Genomic DNA, 24944 nt, shown 5'->3' on the forward strand with positions numbered 1-24944 from the left:
ATCACATGTTATCTGACAAAGAATCTCCTACATTTAATCATAAATGTAATGTGATTTAAGTTTCATCTTGCTTTATACTACTTGGTGGTTCCTGCATACATAGCACCTGTGTGCATTAAGTGAAAAGTTCTACAATTCAAGGAACACTGTTCAAGACTTTTTATAGGCTGTCTTTTTATGAATACCATATTCAACAAAGTTGGTACTTTATATCACTACATGTGCAATGTTTATGGACATTTATAATTATCAGACAAAACAGTAATAAAAGTCATGTACAATGTACTAACGCTTTTCTCTGTGTGATCATTAAAAATAGTGCAGTGATTTATAGTGCACTTTGCACAGGCACAACGCCTCGACACTGATCCACAAGCCTCAAAGAATTTTACAGGCTGTCGCTGACCACTAACTGCCCATAGCATTCCATAAACCATTTACCAACAACTCTGAGACTTTGCAGCTCAGCAGGACACACCCTAGACATTCCACAATTGACATTCACAGCCTGGATTAGCTCCCCGAGTTTGTATGGATTACAATGTATTAATAATAATAATAATAAGCATTTGTAATGCGCCATCAATCTAGTAGCACTATTCCGAGGCACAGACATGAATTGTGACTAATTCAAATACCGACATTGTTTTTCTCTGGTGAATACTACACGCCTTAACAATCACACAGCAGCTATATTCCAAGTGCCTTTTCTCACTTATCTGCTACCCCGAGGGGTCACTCCCATTGTGGCTCTGTACACCATCCGCGATAATGAAAACGCGTAAAAGGGTAGTTTTTCGTGGGTAAGCACTATACGCGCGGAACGCGTTTAGGGCGTCAAAAAGATGAAATATTGGGAAAAAGGGTAGCAAAATTGCAATTGCTAATACGCTGAAATGAAATTTAGGGTATGAAATTTGATGCAAGGAATAAAATCCCTGTTTAGGGTATTGTTTTAGCCAAGGGTTAAATCCTTGTTTAGGGTGCTTTTCAAAAGTTGATTATCGCGGATGGTGTACAGGCCACAATGGGAGTGACCCCCCTGGGTCTGCTACACATTTCAGCATTTCAACTTATCTCCTTTACTTTTGAGGTACATATTACAGTTCAACCTAATTTGACTGTAGCGAAGAAGCTAACACAATAAAATGACCCACCCCTATTGACCCTTACAATATGCTCTTTGACCTAACCTGGGAAAAAGCTTTTATGAAGCGTGGGTCAGCTTTTAACTCAGTCTGGTCATTAAAGCTTGTAATTTACAGGAGTAGCATTTAATGTTCACAAAATGGACTATAATAACCCTTACAGGACCTTTTGACTCCTTCATGTGTATGTACACTTAACTATTAGGCCTGTATCATGGTTCTTTTGTATACAGGTCAAAAAAGACTTGAGTATCTGTCACAAGTAGTGTGTTTGACAGAATTTTACAAAATAGCTCAGTGACAGATTATAGCCTGAAGATAATGTCACAGCCACTCCATGTACATGTTAACATGGATTTACCTGCAAATCTCCTTTTTTTTACCTACTTTCGGTTTCACACAAAAAGTGCACCAGGCTATAAAAAGCTAATACTCAAATTCCTTGACCAACTTATCCATTGGACTGCCTTATCACCATCAGCTTTGACATATTTATTTAGTAACATTGTTTAATGAGTGCCAGTAGCAATTTACAAAATAACTTATGAAAGAGGATATGGTTTTATATGTATGTATTCAAAAAAAGCAATATTCACACTAGGAATAAGTATTCTTTAATTACAGCGAAGTATTACTATCTGTTCAATTAGCTTAGATTCTTGTTTTTTAAGAAAATAAAAAAATTGTGGTCAAAGTCATCAAAGAATAGTGTTAGCACAGCCTTATATAAATGTAATTTATACTTTTCAAATTCCAAAGCTCAATTTGAAACCCCATTTCTAAGAATCTAAGCTAATTGAACAGAGAGTAGTGCATTACATGTTGAAATGAATTATCTACTTGCACAATAACCTTATGTGTACAATTAGACATCACTACCGATCTTGAGATGAACCAAAGAATAGGCCTATATTTCGCAATTCAAATGTTTTTGTAAACAAATCTACATTAACAATCTAATTTTAAGCTAAACATATGAAATTAATTAAAAACACACGCATGTAATTTCAATAAGTGACATGATCTGCTCCATGGGGGGCCAAAGGAGGCATTTTTGACAATTGAGTTACTATAATTATAACCTTATACAATCATTAGGCTATCATATACTAAACAAAACAAAGGTATAACATACTTGGTTCTAAAGTTATGAAGTTTTATGATGTCTATTTTCTTATGTATTTTATTGTTTTTTACTCCACATTTTTGCCCTTATCTCAATTTGAAATTTGCTGCCTTTGATCCCCATGGACCAGATCGTGTCACATATGCCTTGCATCATAAGGTGGATTGGTTCATTTTCTATAAATCCAGTGCAAAAACTAAAAGTTTCAGCGCCACAATTTAGAATAGAAATTCTTTTTTTCAATGAAAATGAAAACCCACTACAGTATCAAATACACATGTAGTTTCTGGTGTACAAAACATAATCTTTCCTATGTATACTCTGTGTATATACACTATTTACAATAACAGTATACATTTCTGTTTTATATAATATAAATATACACATATAATTATTGTAGCTATATACAATTTGTACATTTGCACATATCCCTCCTCTTTATTGATTCATGTCGCTACATACCAAAGGAAGAAAACAAAATGTATTTGTTTTGCTTCCCTTTCATGCTTGAACTCCTACATGCACTGGTGAGAATCTTTCCACCTTCATCTGATTTGATTTCAAGTGGGGGGAATCAATGGGCTATTCCAGTTGAAACCTATATACCCCATGTAAGACATGACCTTAATCTTCCACACAAGAGTATGAATTTCAAATGGGGTTACATTTGAAATCTACACTCCCTCTATGGGAGATTAAGGTCATGTGTTCCATAGGGGGTGTATGGATTTCAACTGGAATAGCCCAATGCTGCTTATATCCATTGATTATGTACATAGCAAAGGTCCCCAGTGTCAGATACATATCTTGTTTTCATTTTCACCAAATTAATGATTACTGACAATATCAGATGAGTGTGGGAAGTGTCTCGCTAAGCGACCCACTATGTGAACACCAAGTACATGTACCACTTGTTTCACTTTGTAGGGAATCTAATGGCAGCTGACCTAAGTTACTGTCCTATTAACCTTCCATGAAAAATACACAAATTATGCTCGTTCATTTCAATCTTCTTAGGAGTCGACAAAATTGTTGAAAGAAAAAAAGGGAAATATACATATATTTCAGTTACTAATATTTATATAATTATTCAATGATTCGGAAACATTTATTTTCAACTCCTTATTTGGCAAACTTTAATGATCATTTTCATTTCAAGTAATATTTTGTTATCAAATTTCAGAAATATAATCATAACATAACCCTCCCCTCCACGGATGTGCAAACAGTTCAAAACTATGGGTTGCTCTTTTGAAACCAAAGAAGGGGTCATAAGGTGTAACTTCACACTTCACAATCTTATTCTATGCAGACTTTTTTAAATCCAAGATGGTGAATTTGGTTATTTTTTGTTTGAAATCTCTTCACTTCTCAATATATTTCAGACTTTTTAACCAAACAGACATTTTTTTGTGCAGCGAAAGTCACACTGATATCATCCTGGTATTATTTTTTACTTTGATTTTGATGACCAAAACATCTACAGAATACAGTCGGTTTCATCTACTTTTCCCAAATGGTTTTAACCTTTTTGCTTTACTCCATTAAGCCCTGCCCTAGTTACAAAATATTAACCTTGATATGAAGATGATTGCTTGATGCAAAAGTACAAAATTCTTGCCTTGTATAGCATCAGGATTCCAAACTTAATGATTGCCACTATATATTCCAGAATTAAATGGGAAATCATTTTGTATTACAGTATCAAGCAATTGGCTGTTGACCTTATGACTCAAGAAAATCAATGAGTAACATATGTGACATGATCAAGGGGAATGAGTCACATGTCGTCCCTGGTCGAAAATGAGTTTTCCACATGTTTCTTAAGAGGACATTCAGAGCTTTCAGAAACTGAAAACCCCATGTTGTTATGACTTTTCTTTGTGAAGTTACATCAATTTATCAATCGATGAAAACAATATAAAACAAAAGAATTTTAATACTTTCTTTGCCAATATCTCAAAATCAATATTAGCGAACTCTGACTCATTTCCCTTGATCGTGTCACATATAGGAGTGATGGAGAAGAGAAAGCTTTCTTCAATTGAGTGCCAACATAGACCAATATCAGTTGCAGGGGAGATCAGATGATTTGTTTTTTCATCTAAGGTGAAAGCACACAGAAGAACAAAGTATCTATACATGTATGTTAGTTACTTCAGAAGTAACTCGTAACGAAATACAATGCATGTAATTTATAGCTTATTCTGGTAAAATGTTGTCATCCAACACCATCACCTTAAACACACCACCATTTTTGCTTAAATTTTACAATGTTTCTGTACATGATTATCGATTACACCTGAGTACATGTTGATGATCTAACATTTTCCTGAATAACTTTGTTTGCTATCATACACAATATATATTATTTTTTTGCAATATCTTTCTTTTAGTATTTGTAAAGAAATTTTAGACTTGAATTTGTGAATACCCTGAAGTTATAACAAAGCTAGAACATGAATTTAAAAGAGACACCCGAACTGAAAAGACAGCAGAAGCGGGTAAAAACTTGGGCACTCCCTTTCTGACCAAATTTTGGAATGGGAAAAGTACATGTCTGCATATTTTAGCATTGGGCTACACCAGTTACTACTTTCCTAGCTAAGTCCCTGACTGTGTGCTTGATAAAGTATAGGTATTAAATAGGCAGCTTATTGGTGATGTCAACATCCTGTGCTTCTTTCTGTACTCCATTTCTTTTTATAATCAACACCGGTATATGTATAGGAGCTTTGTGGTAATGTAGGGGAAGGCTCATCAATACAGATCATTAAACTTTACTCTTTTACAAGGTTAAGACTTTCAGCGTAATTCCATGTATCGATTTTCGCATAGATTCTTGAAAGATTGCATGAATCAAAGTTGACTCGGATAAATTTTCAAATTCTAAAGAGTAGTTACAGTTACAAGAATCAAAATTGATGACAATGTGTGATGAAATTCTAGCTCTGCTTTGAAGAATATCTCCTTGTATTATAGCGGTTTAGACTCTGGGCTGTGGATTAATAGATTATGGATTTGAACTATTTGGATAATCTGTTTTTTAACTTAGGAGAAATATGATCACACAGAATTGGAGTCAAGAATATATGGAATTTTCCTGCAAAAAGGTTGTTGAATACAAAAAGCAATGCGAGGTCAATAAGCACAAGATCTTGATGGTGTCAAATATAAGCATACGTAATAGGCGGTACCATACTCCCGGGGCGGTACTCATAAAATTGTGGATTCATATAGAACGGTGTACACACAGCTGAGCGCAGCACCTACGTGAACTGCCCTTAACATATTGCGCGACTGATGTATGCTTTTGTGAATTGCCAGGCATTAAGTTGGGACTCTATAACAAAAACCGAATAATTCCTGCCTTTTATGAGCTGATCACATTATAGGTACGCAACTCAAGCATAGCCTTGCCATAAAATTTCCCACAAATGAACCACTTAGGGCTACAAAACTAATAATATTCAACAATAAAAAATAAAATAACATCTTTCTAAATAAAAAATTAGAGCATCTGCAACACATTGAAGGTCATACTTGTGAGTTGTTGTTGTTTACTGCTGCATTAAATGAGAAACATGATCCACTGGTGGAGACTGATGCTGCTGACAGACCAGAGATGCTGGAAGCATCCGAGTGCAGGTGCGTGGGGGGACTTGCATCATCTGAACTTAAGCTGCATATACTGTGAGTGAAAAAAGAACAGAACAAAAGAAAAACAAAGATGACTAAAAGAGGCAATGGGATTTTCATGTACTGGTAGAAATATTGCAAACACTTATATTCCAGCAGAAGAGGATTAAAGTAAGAGCTTCTTGAAAGCAGCATGTTCTCTTTTAAAACAGAATCAACCCTTTCTATGAATTCCAATCACCAGCCAATTACAATCATGAGGAAGATCATCTTCGCTCAGTCTCAATACTCATTTCATCTGTTTTGTTTTGTTAATAATAATCAATACACAGCCAGAGCTTGGAAAATTTCAAATGGGCTACAAAATCTATTAAGTGTATATACTTAACATTCATATACTTTTGTAATTCTTGAAAATAGAAAAGTCAGTAATTTTTGTAAACAAAAAGACACATTGAAAGTTGTCATCAAAAAGATTCTCTTCCTCAATTCCCGCTCTATAAAGAGTCTCTTCCCTGATTTATTCACTTAAACCCCAAGTGCCTCCAAGTGTCTTGAAGTGCCTCACTAGAAAGGTTTGCTTTCAACTCCCTTGCCAGAAGGATTCTCTTCCAATTTCCTCACTTAAGGGGTACTACACCCCTGGCCAATTTTGTGCCTATTTTTGCATTTTTCTCAAAATTATAGCGCATTGGTGACAAGTAAGATATGTATATTATAGGGCAAGGGCTACAACTACTGCACTGAAAATTCAGCAACTCAAGGCAAGTAGTTATTGATTTATTGATCAAATATTGGTTTTCCTTCATTTTTGACTGTAACCCCACAACTGTTGTCTGTGCTGAAATAAAATTTCCAGTGCAGTAGTTGTAGTCATTGCCCCTATAATATATATACTTGTCCCCAATGCACTATAATTTTTGAGAAAAATGCAAAAATAGGCACAAAATTGGGCAGGGGTGTAGTACCCCCTTAAATGTCTCTTCCTCAGTTCCTTACTTGATTATTCTCATCCTCAAAGCCCTTACCAAGATGAAACGCTTCCTTATTTCCCTCTCTACATGTGTTAGGGTTCTCTTTAATTCACAAACTTGGAAAGATTCTCATCAATTATCTCACCCTTTTTAAAAATTGCATAAGAGTTCAAATGAACTGGTTAGTGTTGTTGAATTGACTACAGTCATATAATTATTTGCTTACAACATATGGCAGCCTTACCTGTGTGTACTTGGATGTGTAGGAGATGATAACAGCTGCCTCTTGGGTGGGGTAACATCACTATCACTATCATCTGTTAAAAGCCACAGAAAATTTCATTTAGGTATTATAAAAGTGTTATAAATGAAACAATTCTACTAGGAAACTGGAACAAGTGTGCAGACAGCATAGGGCACACCCACTGTCATTACTGATTTGAAAATTTGTGTATGTGTGTAATGCCAAACACACTGTATTAAATTTTGTCAAGTCTTTCCCATGCCATTAATTTTAAAATGTAATCTGAATTGTAAGTGGCTTTAAGTAAAATGCGTGAAATTTGTCAAAACCTGTTTATCATATTGGTGGTGACCCTATTGCAGGTTATTGCCCAAAACCAGGGCTCGAATTCCAGGGAGGCCACCAAGGCCATTGCCTGCTCTTTTTCAGTTTTGGCCTTGGTGCCCCAGAGACTTTGTCAACTTCAAGGCATTCTTCATCACTTGTTGGGCTCGGTGACCTTCTTTGTCTTTGCCCAGTGGCCTTGAAAATGGGTGCTCCAAGAAATTAAAATTTGAGGCCTGCCTGAAACACCATCACAAATGCCTGAAATCTGATGGTCAAATGTACACTTGCAATTTTGATAATCATAAGTCTGTCTCGTCTCAAGTTGAGAGTAACACCATGTTGGGTTTTACAGTGGCAGATTTGAATTGTGTACGCTAAATTAATCCCTACACACGTGTAGACGGGTGATCTGTCCCTACGCTGGTGGCCAACCACAAAAATGCACTGATTCAAATCTGCCACTACAAAATCCAACATGGTGTTACATCAATTTAAAATGAGACACACAAACATGAAATTAGCAGATATTACTATAATTACAGCTTCATGATTTGTGATATATTTATGCTTGTAACTTACATTTTCTTTTGAGTGTACTTGGCCTGAGTACAGGACTCATGCTCCGTCTCGTAAATGTTGACCTGGTTGGACTGGGAATAGGACTTGGTGTTAAGGAATTACTTCTTACTGATATCTGCATGGATGGGGAGAAACATTGCTGTGGATAGAATAAATATCAAGGAAAATTATTACCAAAATGTAATTGAGTGCCTTACAACATCTCTAAAGTCAGGGGTCTTTTTAATATTCAGTAATGACAAAGGCATAAGAATGGTACACAATTTGGTGTCTTATGTGTTATGTAAGTGGGCCAACATAGTAAAATGCAGGGATTCATTTTCAAGAAAATCCTAATTTATAAATAGTTTTGACAAAATGAAGTTTAAATGACAAATCTTCCAGGGTGTAAGCTTACACTAAACAAATACTAGGAGTGTGAATATCAAATGAAGTTACCTAAATAGGTGACTACAAATGAAATCCATGGATTTCGAATATCATAGATTTCATATGTTGTAGCCCATTGCTCATTATACTTGACCAAGTCTCATGATATATGTCATGGTCTTACCTAGTAAGAATTTTCTGTTTTACCAGTAAATAAATGGTGGAAAACCAGTTTATATTTCCAACTTCTTGGAGAACACTTTGTCAGATCAATGTCATTTTAAGCTTTGCTTTGCCTTAAACACTCCAAATTCATGCTAATAATAATGGTCTGCATATGTTGAGACTGGAGGGTGCTATTTTGCAATTTGAAAACTGGTATTGCTATGCACAAAACGGAATTTGCTTTTTAGAAAACGGAAAATTTGTGTCTGTAGTCTTACCCTTCCAACTCTTGTTGGTGACGGTGACGACGCTAGTGGTAAATTAGGTGGTATTATACTAATAGGATCCGAAAATCTTGAACCACTCTCAGTCCGCAGGTTTTTAATACTTTCATCCTGTATAAAGAAAATATAGTGCAACCTACAATTAGTAATCACCCAAACAATGAATTGTTGCCTGTTTGTTTTTAGTGTGTGTTGACCACTTGACCAGTTATTTTTGACCACTTGTTTGTAGTGCACAGCTTTTATATTTGCTGTCGTAGTGCATGTCATGTTAGTATATGACCATTGCTAGCCAACTGGCTCACGCTTTCTTTATTACGAACCACTGATCGAAATGATCACTACATAAAGCCTATGGTAGGCACCGGAGTTTCGCGCGATCGCGCAAAAAAAAAAATCACGATTTTGGGGGTCCATCGCGATTTTGGTGGTCCATCGTGAATTTTGAGAAATTTGCCAAACACACTACTTTTCAATGTAAATTCACCAATAAACAAACACAAACTGATAATAAATAGTTTTCATGCAAACATCGACGAAAAAATAATGACTCACCAGGCTTCCAGAAGTTGTAAAATATAATCCGCAATAGTTTATAAACATGGTAAGTAATACTTGAACATGTTGAATAGAACTCTGGGGATTTGGTGAATTAATGATGTAATTAATAAACTATCGGCCTACTTCCTGCATCCACTTCCTGAGATGTGATGTTTCCGTCAGCTTTACTCTTTCTTGGCTCAGGGATAAGAGTGGGAAACCTGTCACGTCATATGAGGACGGGTTTCCCACTCTTGCGGTACGGGGCATGCTAGAGATTTCCCGTACGGGCATGCTAGAGATTTCCCACGCGCGCGGGTATTAAAATGTTTTCAGAATAAAATTATATACACGGAGGGGGGGTTATAATTTCCAGTGTAGCAAAGGCTCAAATATTTTATTCGGAACACGAAGAGGGAAATAACAAGTGATAATTATCTGCTTTGTGATGTTTTTCAGCAGAGAAAAAAGGTAAGAAATAGAAGTCTAATTTGGAAGCTTATACTAGCATTGTTTTTGCAATGGTTTTCCATGTTCCTGGTTGAGTGGTTGACTAGCAGCAGGGTAAATACTGGAAAACGCATTTTTGCGCTTTTTGACTTGAATTTTCGCGCTTTATAAAAAAACGGCCGCGCATTTTGCCGTTTTAAATCGCGCGAAACTCCGGTGCCTAGCCTATGGCATATCTAAATTCGGAACAGGTGTATGAGCCCAGGCTTGAACCAGTAACCAATGGTTACTAACGTGCACTACGGCAGCGAATAATGATGACATGATCCAGCACATACAAAGTCTATTAAAAAAAAAAAATTTTTTTTAAAACATAAAACACAGTTGGATCCTTAATGGGAATCCACCACTTCTTTCTGGTTACCTTTTGTTTTTGCTTGAGACTTGTACTTTACATTGCCCCTATATAAAAGATTTTTTACATAACAATGACCAATTACTGTGGCACTGTAAGGCACATACCTTTAACTAAATATACATGTACCATCATCAATATCTCATTAGTTTACCACAATTTTGAAAACATTTGTTCATGGGTTGAATGAAAGTGTTGACGTTGAGTACCTTCTGCTACAATGTACAAAGGATATCTTTGGCACAAGGTCGAAAACTAAACAGGTAAATTTTCAATTCCATTTGGACCCTCCTTATGTAAGACTTGGGACAGGAAAAGTAGCTATGACCTACTACGTTATTTATAGGTTAATGAACGCGTATTACTTGTTGGGAGAGAAATTAGACAAAATAATGCACACATTAACATCAGCACAAGTGCATATTTTATCTAATTTCTCAAGCAACTAGTATGCCTTCATTAACGTATTTCAAACATGAAAAGGAAAAACATGCGATTTTTGCTGTTTTATAACAAAATTCGTTGGCTGTATTCCATAGTGACGTATACTGATTTTTTGTCATTTTTTTGAAAATTGGCACATATGTTTTTAATGATGTTCTCTTTCATTTTTTCTAAGTCTCATCAGTCATAATTAGCTAATTAATTAGTAATTAATTAATTAAATGTGGCGATATAGTTACAAAGTGACATTTTTGTATTCCATAGTGGGCGTATCGACCATACGCCACTTTTTATACACATTTTATAATTATGAAATATCGGCAAAATGAAAAACATCGTATGTCATAGTGGCGTACATCGTATCGGACCTATACGCCACTATGGAATACGAACAACGAAAGTAACGTCATAGGGATTACACGGCGACCGAGGTGGTGTACGGTTAACGTTAGGTTAGGGTATTGCGTTTTGTTTGTTTTCCATAGTGACGTATAGTTTTATTTTCAGTTTGCCAGCAATAGTATGTATTTATTTCTTTTGAAAAATATATAACAATAAAATCTATTTAGTTTACTACAGAAATCTCACATCATTTACAAAATATAATGAATGTCTGATTTACACAACTCGATTTTAAATTGGCATTTCTTCAAACCCGATTTTCTCGAAAAGTTGTTTATTCGAGGCGCCCCACTATACGCCACTATGGAATACGGACGACGAATTATCCCTAAAAGTGTTGGAAAATACAAGCAAATATAAATGCATCAACACACAAGAAAAATGAATGTGTCCGAAAGGATTGCACATAGAATGCGGAGTGTGTGCCCATGCATATACACAATCAATGCATAGTTAACGTTTGGATTTTTCTAACGCTTGCTGTGATTGGTTCTCGCTATCTAAGAGTGTATGAAATACCTTTAAATCACATATCACCCAGAAAATATGAATGCAGTTAAGGTGGTACTACACCCCTTGATAAATTTGTGACTATTTTTGCATTTTTCTCAAAAAATAATAACACACTGGTAACAAATGTTACCTGGCAGTCGCACACCACCAATAAGGAGCTGTACAGCAATCTCTCCCCAATTTCCGAGAGGCTGAAAGCTAAAAGGATGAGATTTGCTGGACACTGTGCCAGAAGTGAAACAGAGGCAGCTTCCAGAGCTCTGCTGTGGCAGCCTATGCATGGCAAAAGATCAAGAGGACAACCACGGAAAGATTACATTAAGCAACTAATGGAGGACACTGGGATAGAGAGACAAGACATTAGGAACTGCATGCAGAACAGAGTTGTGTGGAGGGCCATCAGTGGAGTCCGACTAGACAAGTCGACATAAGCAAGTAAGCAAGGTAACAAAAGTTAAGTATATTATAGGGCAAGGAATCCAGTTACTACACTGGAATTTCAGTGACTCAAGACAAGAGGTATGTTATTTATGATAAGAAAAGAGATACCGATAGAATGTACCTCATTTCTTAACATATATAATGAACCACTTGTCTTGAATCACTGAAATTTCAGTGAAGTAATTGAATTCATTGCCCCTATAATATACATAACTTTTGTTACCAGTGTGTACTTATTTTTGGAGAAAAATGCAAAATTAGTCACAAAATTTATCAGGGGGTGTATAGTACCACCTTAAGGCTCCAAACTTACCAAATGTAAACCATCCCATGAATGACTGATTTGGAACGCTGACTGGACCTCTCTGCAATTATAATAGAAGTAACAAATCACACATGAGTTTGAGCTACAGCAAAGGGGTCCCTTCATAGAGCTTTAATATATCAGACTTTTTGGTTCACTTCAATGGTCCTGAGCTAAAATGGGGTTAGTTATTTAGTAGATATAAGGGCCCTTATTTTCATATACAATCAGATCAGTGTTGACAAGGACATTTAGTTTTAAGCTTTGATGTCATACACATGTAAAAAATAAATGATCCCATCCAATTAGATCAACAGCCATTTTTATAGTCAAGGACTAAGGCATTACTATTTTTTCTGTCAGGGAAATCTGAAAAAATATATTCAGCCTAAAAAAGTTGAACCCATTCATGAGCCTATTCAATACAGTGTATGACTACTGAAAACATATTTTATCTTACCAAACTTTTAAGATTGCCAAAGGAATGCAACAAACGAGCAATTTCAGTGCAGTAATGGGTTATTCCAGTTGAAAACCCCCTACCCAATCAAGTAACCCCAGATTCCTATTTTCTTGTGGTGCACAAAGGCAGGCAACTTTGAAAGCTGACTAAACTCCTGTCAAGGATTTACATTTGCAATAATCCAGCACCACGAACGAACTAATTAAATTTATATACTTCATTAATATATTCTTGTTCATTGATTGGTTAAAAGTGGATCACATGACCAAAAATAGTTCTGCCATCAGTACTCCTATCCGTAAATAGTACCTGTAAGCCGTAAATAGTATTTTCAATGTCCCGGATGAGCCGTAAATAGTACCTCCAAGCCGTAAATAGTACTTTTGCCTTGCCTTCCGCGTGCGCGCATTCGATGCGACGGAACAATTCACGCACGCGAAACTGCCATAGCATGATTTTGCGCTGCTGTAATTGGTTAGCCCGATTTTAGCCTATTCGAGTTTTTTTGAGGGGCAAAATATATGTTGTGCTTGAATTGGTTGTGCTGTTCACTCAGGATAGAAGCTGGAGAGTCAAAACATCAAATAATTTTCTTTTAACCAATCAATGAACAAAGAACATATTAATGAAGTATATAAAACAAATATATACTGCCTTCATTCGAAGTTCTGGTTAAAACTATGGTCCCTCGTTGAGATCAATTAATACCTCGGGGCCCATAGTTTTAACCCAGAACCTCTCATGGCAGGATATATTTGTATAATATCCACTGTATAGCCTAATTAGCACTCTGAGCACTTAAAACAATTTAGGAATGGGGCACTTATTAGGTACTACATGTATGTTCTGAAAGTCAAAATGGACATGTTCCATGTCAAACAATTTCATAAATCATAATAAAAGTTCAAAAGAACTGTAACTGTCACCGCCAATGAAAGTCAATGTCAAGATGGGGTTTCCTGTGATTTAGTAAATGATTTTGTACCAAATTACATGCTGCAAGACATTATAAGAGTAGTATGTTAGTTTGAAACCAAGTTCAACAATCTACTGAATTTACCTTTCGTGAACTGCTTCTCTGCTCCGAATGTCTAAGCTTTCTTCCTGTTTTATTTGACTTATTCTTGATGGGGTCCGTACTGAAGATGACGCCTACACAAATTCAAAGAAACAAATGTTTAGTACCTTATGGTCCCCAGAATACCTGCTACAGTACTTTTGATGGAACCTTTGTAAATGGGTCTTTCGAGGTGACCTGCGGAGCTATCACCCATGCCATGGACCCAAAATTCTGTCAGATTCTTTCTTTGTGGCTGCTGAACATTGAGCATGCTTTCACAAAATAAAACTATTTGTCACTATATCATGCAAATATCTGGGTATTTGAAGCCAATTATGGAAGTGGATGTTACTGTACCACGAATATTAAAAATTCACTGATCAATGTACAATATAACATATATGTATTCACAAAGCGCTGCATGTATGTACAGAATGTAGGGCAGTTCTATTTTTAGACATAACTATTTTTAATTCTATGATCAAGTGAATAGAAATAAGTAAATCAAACTAGATACATGAAGTTTTACCTTTCATTTCATTTGTAATAATTTCCTCTTTAGATGAAACTATGTTTTGATTCCTCTTTAGATGAAACCATGTTTGATTCCCTTTAATTTGGTTTTCCAACACTTGCCTTTGCATAGCTTATCAACATATGAGATTACTCACAGTTTTAGATCCGGGACTTGTCAGGTTGGCACTCATGCGTCTAACTCTCTGCCTCTCTATGATGGGTTGAAATATTGGTGTGTCATCACTAAAATGTAAAACAACATGAACGGATCAAGGTAAAACATTTAGAAGAGTACTCAAATAGTAACATACAAAAAACAGGAGAATTGTAATTTAATTGTTTAATTACTTTTGCTTTGAACAGCTAGGAATGCATGTTAATTCAATATGTCCCTGGCTTTTCAATAGAAACAAGAGTAACAAAATGTGCAACTTTATCCAGCTCTGATTTCAACCTTCAATAACACTAGTAATTTTTTTTCAATTTTTGTAACAAAATTTTTTTGGGGGGGTTGAAAAAATGCAATTGCACCCAAAAAACACAATTGCGGCTGCGAATACCGCGATCGCGTTTCCCTCCTGTGCTTAGGGACCGTTCACAAACACTTGTAAGGGGGGGGGGGCTGATGCAAAAAAATTTCATCGCGAAAATTTTTCGGGCCCCCCCCTTTACAGACCTCAAAAATTTCAGGGCTCCCCTTTTGACATGAAAATTATGGGTCAACCCCATAGAAAAGCATATAAACTCAATTTTTCCAGGAAAATTTGTGGTCATTTTTTCAGGCCCCCCCCTTAGGAGGGTCAAATTTTTCAGGGCCCCCCTTTTTGCATCAGGCCCCCCTTACAAGTGTTTGTGAACGGTCCCTTAAGTAAAAGTTATAATTAGGAGTATCCCTGTTTAAAGGTTTGAAAAAGGGGAGAAAAACATAAATATGACCCAAAAATTCAAATTTGTTTTTTAACAAGAAAATTCTAACAACTGGGTTGTGAAAATGAAAATGATATTGTTTCCCATTTGCAGCAAGTCTTGTATGTTTCAACTTTTCCCATGTGTACATGTAATACTTAGTAAATTCTACTTTAAATCATAATTTTGTAAGACTAAGTCAGGCCCTCATACCTAGAATTTGATGGAGCTTTCTTTTTTACACTCATGGAATTGTCTAAGAGTTCAAGGAGCTCAATTGGAAATTGTCAGCATAAAAATCACTGGAACAAGAACAAGGAGCTCAATAAATAACTCTCCTCAAATAGAGCTACATGTAGGAGCAAGTTAAGGAACTCCGGAGCTCTTACAAAATAAAGGTGTGAAAAGTGTTGCATCAAAACTTGCAACATCCAAACAGCATCGCATTTAATGTCTTGAACCAATTGATCACAAACACCTTGATGCTATTAGAGGATATAGTTGTCATCATAACACCATAGATCCTTTGGTGTTAAGGTTCCTTGTTTCAGGAAACCCATGAAGAGGATATACACTAATTAGTGCATGAACTTAACGGTGGTGACACTAGGATGTGATAAATAATATTCTTTCATGATGGTTTAAGAACTCAATACTGCAAAGGATAAAAAAAATAAACCTATATGGACACATTTTAATATAGCACTATGCAAGCAATATTTTTCTATTTTTAAAATGATTTAGTTTGAACAAAGATGTAGATTTCTTGTACAAATTAAAAAATAATGGGTGTTCTTTAACCACAGCAATTTGTAGTGTCATACATTATGTAGCTGTCATGTAAAAAATATGCCAAATTTTCACTGCCCATGGTCAGGAGTTAGCTACATGCTAGCGTGACAAGAAAAGAGGTACTTGTATTTTACACACTAAAAATGCATTGCGAGTTTTAAATTTAAGTTTTGTATTAGTTTTCATTGCATTTTGTGAAGTGTCTGCTATTATTTTAAGTATGGTACCACCAGTGGCGTAGCATGGGTCATCCGATTGGGGAGCACATGACCATGATTGGGAATTTGGGGGGCACCGGGTCTGATTGGGAGGGCACAAGCAATTTTTTGGCAATTTTCCTATGGGATTTTCTAAATTTTGCAATATCTGAATTTATCGGTTGAGCTCGAGCGTGATATTTGAAAACTCTAGCAAGATCGAAAAATTCAGGTATCATGTGAAAGTATCCATCCAATTTTATCACTATTATGTCTTCATAATCTTTTTTGTTTAAAAACATGATTTTTAGTAAAAAAAAAACACTTTTTTTTAGTAGAAAACATCATTTTTTGGCTAAAAATGTGACTTTGCTTAAAATTGTGATTTCTGCTTAAAATGTGCTCTTTTGCAAAAATTTGGTCAAAAATGTGTTTTTTGGTGAAAATGTGATTTTTGGTCATGGCATGTCACATTAACAACAAAAAATCACACCAAAAGAGACTTTTGCACATAAAGTATATGAACTATGCACTCTATGAAGAGGCTACAGATATGAAAAAAACCTGTAAAATTGTGATTTCTGCTCAAAATTTGATTTTGGTCAAAAATGTGATTTTTGGTGAAAAATGTGTTTTTTGGTGAACAATGTGATTTTTGGTTATGGCATGTCACATTAACAAAAAAAAATTCCGAACCAAATGAGACTTTTGCACATAAAGTAGGCCTATATGATGTATATGCACTCCATGAAGAGGCTACAGATATGAAAAAATCCTATTTTGTAGCTCCAGGCGACCGATACACAAATTTATCGGACAGCTAGGTTATGTACAAAGGTATACATAGGATGCAAGATTCTGAAGACATTTGAAGTTGATCGGTTATTGCGTTGGAGCTGAAGAATGGATTTTATGAATTTGCTTCCGCCTGGACAAAGAAATAAAGAAACAAACAAACAAACAACCATTTGGATGATAACATAAGCCCCACATACAATGTATACAAAAAATGTAGGCCAAAAATGTGACCCTAGTTGTTCTTTTTGCACAGGGTTGACGTAGCTACAGTGGGTGGTTTTTCACTATTTTATTGACTTAGTTAGGAATTTGGTCCATTTTAGCAAAAAATGGCCAAATTTGCAAGATTTTCGTCAAATGCCACCCAGCACCAAAAATATCCTAGAGCTACATCCCTGCTCTTGCAAACAAATCTGTATCAGTTTCCAAAGCTATTGTGACTGAAACACAAGCAACTCTTCTTCTTCTTCTTCCAGTACTGTGCAAAACCTCAAAAGAGTATCGACGCACATTGCAAAAGTACACTTGCAAATTCTATGAATATATCCACATACTGATAATGGCATTCAGGTTTTGTAGTGATACTTACAGTACACATGGGTCAGTCCATCTCAACTCACCCAATGGGTTGGCTGGTCACACTCTCAGATAATCGAGATAAAGTGCCTTGAACTCAAGGGCACAACATGATGGCGTCGCCGCCGGGGCTCGAACCTGCAACCTTCCAATTATGAGTCGGAGCCCATTCCGGTTGGCTGTGTTGTATGCCCTTCTTTTATGCCTCTGATAGCATTTTATATCTTGATATGACAGCGTTCAAGCTTTGACTTACGTTTGGCGGACAAATTTGTGAAAAAGTGAAAACAGTCAAAATTCTTGATTACTTTTAAAATGTTTTTAGGGGTAAGATGTCACATATTTTCAGATTTTGGCACTTAAAAACCCTTATTTTTCACTGATTTTGAGAAAAATTCATTTTTGGTAAAAAAAAAAAAAAAAATGGCCGTTTTGGGGTGACAAAAATTTTGACTTGCTAATTTCCTGTGAGTGAATGAACATGAAAACTATCAAATAGTGCCGAATTTTCTATGCTAATTGTGTAACAAGGGTACAATTGTGATATTAAAAGCATTGAATGGGATCCATATATTTCTTTATTTTCGTAGCAGGGGTAGAAACTCAAAGGTTCTGGTGACAATTGATTTGGAAAAAAGTATAATATTTGCCTCATTTTCGATTTGAAAATGCCATATCTCCACAATGGTATGAGCTATAATAGTAGGCCTGCTAAGAATACGCGATTTAATAGGCCAAAAAACGCACCCGATTTCCCAAAAATGCAAAAATCCATGATTTCCGCTAAAAAGCATAAAATCTAAAAAAAATATATAAAAATAATTTTATTTTTTTAAAATTTTTTTGCGATTTAAAAAAAAAAATTTCAGGATTTGGAGAGTCCCTGCGCCTAACATCAAGTGCTATCATAAGTAAAAAAAATTTGAAAATTTTTTTTAAAAAATTAAAAATTAAAAAAATGCGTTTTTAAAAATATTTTATGGATTTAGAGAGTCCCTTGACCTAGAGTGAAGTACTGCAATCATTTGTGGTTGATTTTTTAAAAATTGGAAAAAAGATACAAAAAAATTACAAGTTTGTATCCAAATGGGACTGATTTGTAACTTGTGTTCACTGCATTGAAGATATAAAAATGCATTGGTTTTGTACACAAGTCTATATCTTAGATAGATTTTGAAGTGAACACAAGTTACAAATAAATTGGTCACATTTGGATACAAACTTGTAATTTTTTTGTATCTTTTTTCCAATTTTTTTTTTTTTTTTAAATTTTTTTTTTAAATGATGGTAGCACTTGATGTTAGGTCCAGGGACTCTCAAAATCAACGCGAAAAATAAATAAAAATCGCAAAAAAAAAACCAAAAAAAAAAAAAATGTATCTAGATTTTTTCAAAAATGTCAAAAAACGTAATTGGAGCCAAAATACGCAAATTGCGGCGCAAATAACGCAATTGCGTATTCTTAGCAGCCCTAAGCTATAGGGATGTTTTTTAAAAGTGTCTTTTTGCTCAGTATTTCAATAGCTACATGTAAATGGTCGCATGTCATAAACAGGTCACCCAAAAATGGATGAGCCGTAACATGAAAATGCTTTCTTCACACTTCAAGTTTGGTTTATTCTAAGAGTATAGTACCTATTGTGGAAAGTTAGGTGTCATTTTGTAGATAATTATGTTCTTTGTCAAATACAAAAAAAACCCAAGTCAATTGGACAACTACTTTGAGATTTATACTTCAATATGTAATAATGTAAGATGTGTCAATGGGGAGCCGGGCGGGGGAGCCCCATAGGGTTGTACACAAAATTGCGGGGGGGCGCCCAAGATTGACTGAATTTTGACGTCGTGATTGGTTTTTCACGTGCAAACACAAAAATGTCTCAAATTATTCCAAAACTGTACGCATGTTATTAAGTACTATTTTATCAGTCTAAATCCGTTGGAGGTTCGACAGTGAACCTCATTTTGTACTGTTTTTTGAATGTTTTGTATGAATAACACACGGTATGTTTATGATATATACTTCAAATTTCCTCCACTGTGTATCACGGTTAGCGTGGTGTAATGGTAAAGTTTTCGCCTGCCACGCATACTCGCATAGGGTCCCGAGATCGAGTCCCACTCACTCCCGGCTACATTCACTGAGAAATATATTTTGTGCATTTTTTTTCTGTAATTATGAGCCAATAGAGCTAAAAACACAACTCGGCACGGGGCGTCTAATGTCCAGGCAGTATTGCCGATATTGGCTGTTGCCACATGAATAATGTCGTCCACCATTGTCTGCAAAATTGTGAAAATATGGCAAACTTGAAACCTTTGTATCTTAAAAAGTAGGCCTACAACTAGCATGGACCACAAATTGCACATATCATCCTGGATTGTAGATCTACCCCATAGTAGATCAACTGTAAGATGTAACTAATTAATTGCCTAATTAAATGCTAATTAAGACAGTTTTTCCTATATGGCTCAAAATATGCTAAGGTGTCATATTATAGCCATATATTTTGACATCTTTTTTTTAAAATAATAATTATAGAAATGGAATATTTGCTAGTTTAGTGGCAAGTTTAGGAAGTAAAGACATAGCATACACAATTTAAGTAAAATCCTTTCACTCTAAATAAAAAAAAATTAAAAAATAGCTGTAAAAATGCCTATTTTTACACTTTTATTTGTAACATGCCAAGAAACGCCTTTTTTCAACAGCTTTTTAATTTTTTTTATGGATCCTTATAGAAATTCATGTGACCTGTTTCCCAAAATGGTGCAGTAAACCAATAAACAAAACAGAAAGAGGCATTATGAATTATAAGTTAACAGATCAAAAAAGGATTTAAAAGTTTGCCTTGCGTATGTTACTATTGTCTGTCAAACTTTTGATTGATTTTGAAGTCCCTCAGTTTTTTATAAACAAAGACTTGAAGCATAAACTAAAGGGTAAATCTATTGTAAATAACTTCATTTCTCCATATTATAATCAATTTGTAAGTGGCTGCCATCTTTTTGAACATATAACAATTTTAAAATTTTTCTTGAAATGTCTGTCAAATAGTAACATACGCAAGACGGTGCTGTAATTCCTGCTAAACTAGGGTGATACAGCTAATTATGCTACATGACATAGCATTTAGCTCCACCTAGCTTTGTGGCACTATCACTTTGTGAGGAGAAGCTTTTTGATGACACAATCCATTGTTAAGTGTTGTCTGTCAAACATTTGTACGCAAGTAACAAACGATAGTTTTGTATGTGTTTGTCAATAGTAACATACGCCATACGTTTAAAAAAATTAAAAATCACTTGATGTTCACATTATGATGATAGTTTAGAGTTTATAAAAGTGTTTTAAAACATGTGATTTATAAACTGCATGTGATCTTTATTCAATTTCCCATCTTGAACTACTGTTTTTGCCAAATTATTATTCTGTATGTTACATTTGACAGACATCTTGCGTATGTTATGGCTTGACAGACACACATATTTTATTTATAACAATTTATCCTCCTTATTGTAATATTTGAACACATTTTTTTCCACAATCAGTTGCTGTAGGTCCTACACCTAAATAACCACAAAATACCTTATGTACATGTAATACTTTATAAATTTTTATTTGATTGCAGAAAATCATCAAAATTGTGTCTGTCAAATATAACGTACGCAAGGGCTAGAAAATTAAATTTGTGAAGTAAATGGTCTATAACTTATCATTCTTTTAGTGTAATATGAACGATATATGTGCATACTATAATTTAAACCTGGTTGGAGACCAAAAGAAAAGAGCTGGACAAATAATTGTGTGTTACACTTTTATGACACCTTAGCTTATTTTGAGCCATATGTTACTGTACAAAGTGTACACGTAATGCTTTGACATTTCTAAATGGCCCATCTTTGGCCCGAGTCATCCTGCTTATTTAAAAGTACACATATTTTTAAGGAAATTTGATGAGGAATTCAATATAATGCTATTAGTTTTAGTGCCAGAAATGAAGGGAAAAAGTTTTAATTGATAAATGTCATAAAAATTGTAAAATTATTTTACAAATTTTGACCACCCTGTATGTTTAACACAAGGATAACTCTTTCTTTCTAATTTGTTTGAAGGGCCCATAAAATGTGTTTCTGAATCCATATTTATTTTGAGCTACATAGCTTTCAGAAAAGAAAAATATGGGGTTAAAGATGCTAATTTTGTTGATGTTCCACCCTGTATATTTCTTACCCACCCTGTATTATGATGTTATATTTTGTTGATTTGGCATCTTTGTAATATAAGCTTTCCAGAAATATATACTTTTAATGGTCTAAAATGTATTTATTAAAAGTTGTGTTGAAGTGGGTCACAATTGGTGATATTTTCCTCCTTTTACATTATGTTACACAAAAGATGACCAATTCATGACATGCGACCAAATGGTGATATAACCCCGGGGATATAACAAATAAGCTAGATTTACAGAAAAGAAAATAACTTGCAATAGGCCTATGCTACCCCCACCCCTAAGAATTTTGAGGGTGTGAAAAAAGTAATGGATTTTGTCCTTCAAAACTGGGAGGTGTAAGGCTAAACAAAGAACATGTTACTCTTACCAATACCTTTCGCTAGAGCAATCATGTTTTTTGTTTAGCCCTAAGTATCTCCATTTTGAAGGACTTATTTTTTTAACAGAAATTTTCGCTCAAATTTGAGGATTTTGGGCAGAAATAGGCCTGTAACAGTGCTATGGGGAAAATTTTCAAGTTGATGATCTATATGCATTTTTTATGTCAGATTCAGTTTCTACACAAAATTTCACCCTAGAAAAAGTTCCTTTAATATCTTTCACTTAAGTTTCCTCCATTCTGTCCGCCAAACGCAAGTCAAATTAATTAGCTTGATTGAACGCTGTCATATAAACCATGGTGAAATATTTATTTTTGTTACCGCTTTACTTGGCACATTCTTAATTTCTTATTTAATTGACGACTCCACCCTATACTTGAACTCATTCCAAAGATCGTTGATCTCTGCCGTGATAAGATCTTTACTCTCAAAATCATCACTGATCTTCCAGTCATCTGAATTAGCCCTGTGATGTAGAGGAACACCTTTCTTGGGCAATTTTTGGGATATAAGTCAATACAATAGTTAAATGATGGGATAATCACTCACAGCCTTGTGGTTAAAAATAAGTAAGTTAAAAATATGACAAAATTTGTAATACGGTTTGATGACAATTGTAATACGGTTTGATGTTAAAAATATGACAATTGTAATACGGTTTGATGTTTTGAATGAAAAATAAGTTTGCAAAATATGGAAACAAACATTACGATTAAAAAAATCAGGTTACCGTAAAACGGTAATAAAATTATTAACCAAATTCATTTAAAAATTGTGTACATTTATGGCTTTTATAGGCTTATAAAATATTCATATACTCATGATCTATGATCCAATAATTACTGAAGTAGCACTAGCAGTCACTGAAATCTGAATTATAAAACAAAATGTCCTACCTCATGTTTGGTCCATTAAACATGGGTGCACTATTTGATCTTCTCAGCAAGCCACCAGTTGCATCTCTTTCAGTTCCGACATTCCCCGAGGATACAGTTGCAGGAGGAGATATAGATGAGGACCCTGATCCGCCACTTGCGCTCGTTATTGCCATTGAGATCAACTGATTATCTGATGATCCTGACAAGCTTCTTCTCACTACAGCTTGAGCATTTCGTGGTACAACTGCAGGACGGTCAATCTCCATTCTCTCTACTTTAGCTCCATCTAAAGAATTGTCACTCCCTCTACTCTCGTCGCTGTCTCCCATGAGTCAAATCAATCTGATTTCTCCCAATTCTAAAGTTAAGTCGTTACACAATTTTGTAACGATAAATGAACTGATAACCAGCAATGCATGAATGTTGTTGTTGTTGATACACACACACTGCACACACAAGCATGACAAGCATTCACAACAACACACAAAACTTGCCAAACCCCCTGTTGTATACAACTTTTCCTCGAAAACCAGGACTCAAATATCTTCAACGATCAATATGAAGAATGAGCTATACCAGAGAAACGTTACTGCACCTTTCGATTCATGTTCACATTCGTTTTGAAGGAATATGCAAGCATTTTCATTCTTTTGAAAGTATCCAATTTTAGGTTTGTTTCGGTCTTATCAGCTCAAACTGCCCATGCGCAGCAAGCAGATGTAAACAGTGCATGTAAAACTGTGGGCTATTGGACGGCTTGAGCAAAAGACCCTCAGCATTGAGCTTCATTTTTTCTTGTCTTAAACAGATTAAACTCAATATTTACGTACGACTCAATCTTGCATCAACTATTTATGAAATATACAAATTACTTGCAATAGTTCATTATTCTGTGGATTAATGTCACTGATACAAAACTTCCTGTAGAAGTACGATTGACCAATCACGTCTTTCTTTGCATGACACTTTTTGCCTTCATTTCGATGAAGCCGGCGACTGAAACAAGGGCAATCAACCGATGGCGCTATGCTCGTGAAGTAGGCGGGGTTTTCAAAGAAAGAAAGAAAAATAGAAAGAAAGAAAGAAAGTAAGAAAGAAAGAAAATTCAATTTTTTATTTGAACAAAAGGAAAAAAAGAAGAATTTTGCAGCCCCCTGCAACTGCCATAAAAGGCTGGCCAAATATTTGGGATGATGGGGACACAATATCATATACAAATATTGACTGCTATGAGGGCATGGTTAAAATTATAGGCCCAGGTGATCTCAAAACCATGACTATGCCCCGAGGCGTAGCCGAGGGGCATAGTCATGGTTTTGAGATCACCGCGGGCCTATAATTTTAACTATGCCCCGAATAAAAAGCAGTCAATATTTGTTTTATATACCAAATCTTAAGATTCTTGTCATCTGTTTGGTTAAAAGCATCGATTTTGGGAAGAGAAATTAATAGTTTCAATGCGAACGGCACATAGATTACAATCTGCGATTTCTGCGTAATTATAACGCGTGAAAACATTAACGCGTGCGTAATATCATTTTACGCTGGGAAAAATGCGTGTTTGATCGTGCACGCACGTGACCGGTCCATAGTTCATTTCCATGGACCGGTCCATAGTTCATTTTGCGGGCATAGTTAATTCAATGACTGCACTTTCAACCAATCAGATGACAGGAATCTATATATGAGGTATATAATATCAAATAGGGGCCGTGAAGAGCCAAAAAAAGGAGAAGAACTAATAATATACAAATATTGACTGCTATGAGGGGCATGGTT

The 24944-nt window shown here is 35.2% G+C and overlaps 1 protein-coding gene across 1 annotated transcript; it reads right to left on the minus strand.

Annotated features, from left to right (window-relative positions):
• Positions 1-1053: 1053 nt before the first annotated feature.
• Positions 1054-23934, minus strand: LOC140155011 (P2R1A-PPP2R2A-interacting phosphatase regulator 1-like). The gene is made up of 8 exons (XM_072177681.1): positions 23184-23934; positions 14559-14646; positions 13888-13979; positions 12374-12425; positions 8850-8966; positions 8038-8176; positions 7132-7204; positions 1054-5965 (listed from the first exon to the last, which is right to left on the minus strand). Exons 1-8 carry the CDS (start codon positions 23492-23494, stop codon positions 5812-5814), a joined length of 1026 nt encoding a protein of 341 aa, XP_072033782.1. The 5' UTR covers positions 23495-23934; the 3' UTR covers positions 1054-5811.
• Positions 23935-24944: the final 1010 nt, after the last annotated feature.

Source organism: Amphiura filiformis, chromosome 6 (assembly GCF_039555335.1).
Source record: "Amphiura filiformis chromosome 6, Afil_fr2py, whole genome shotgun sequence".
NCBI classification, from domain to species: Eukaryota; Metazoa; Echinodermata; class Ophiuroidea; order Amphilepidida; family Amphiuridae; genus Amphiura; species Amphiura filiformis.

Bases quoted from the DNA above. Each gene is read 5' to 3' on its own strand.
- LOC140155011 (XM_072177681.1), bottom strand. From the start codon at position 23,494: ATGGGAGACAGCGACGAGAGTAGAGGGAGTGACAATTCTTTAGATGGA. The intron at 13,980-14,558 runs GTGAGTAATCTC...GAATTTGTGTAG, and splicing joins CAAGTCCCGGATCTAAAACT to GCGTCATCTTCAGTACGGAC. The intron at 7,205-8,037 runs GTAAGTTACAAG...GGCTTTTAACAG, and splicing joins AAGTACACTCAAAAGAAAAT to ATGATAGTGATAGTGATGTT.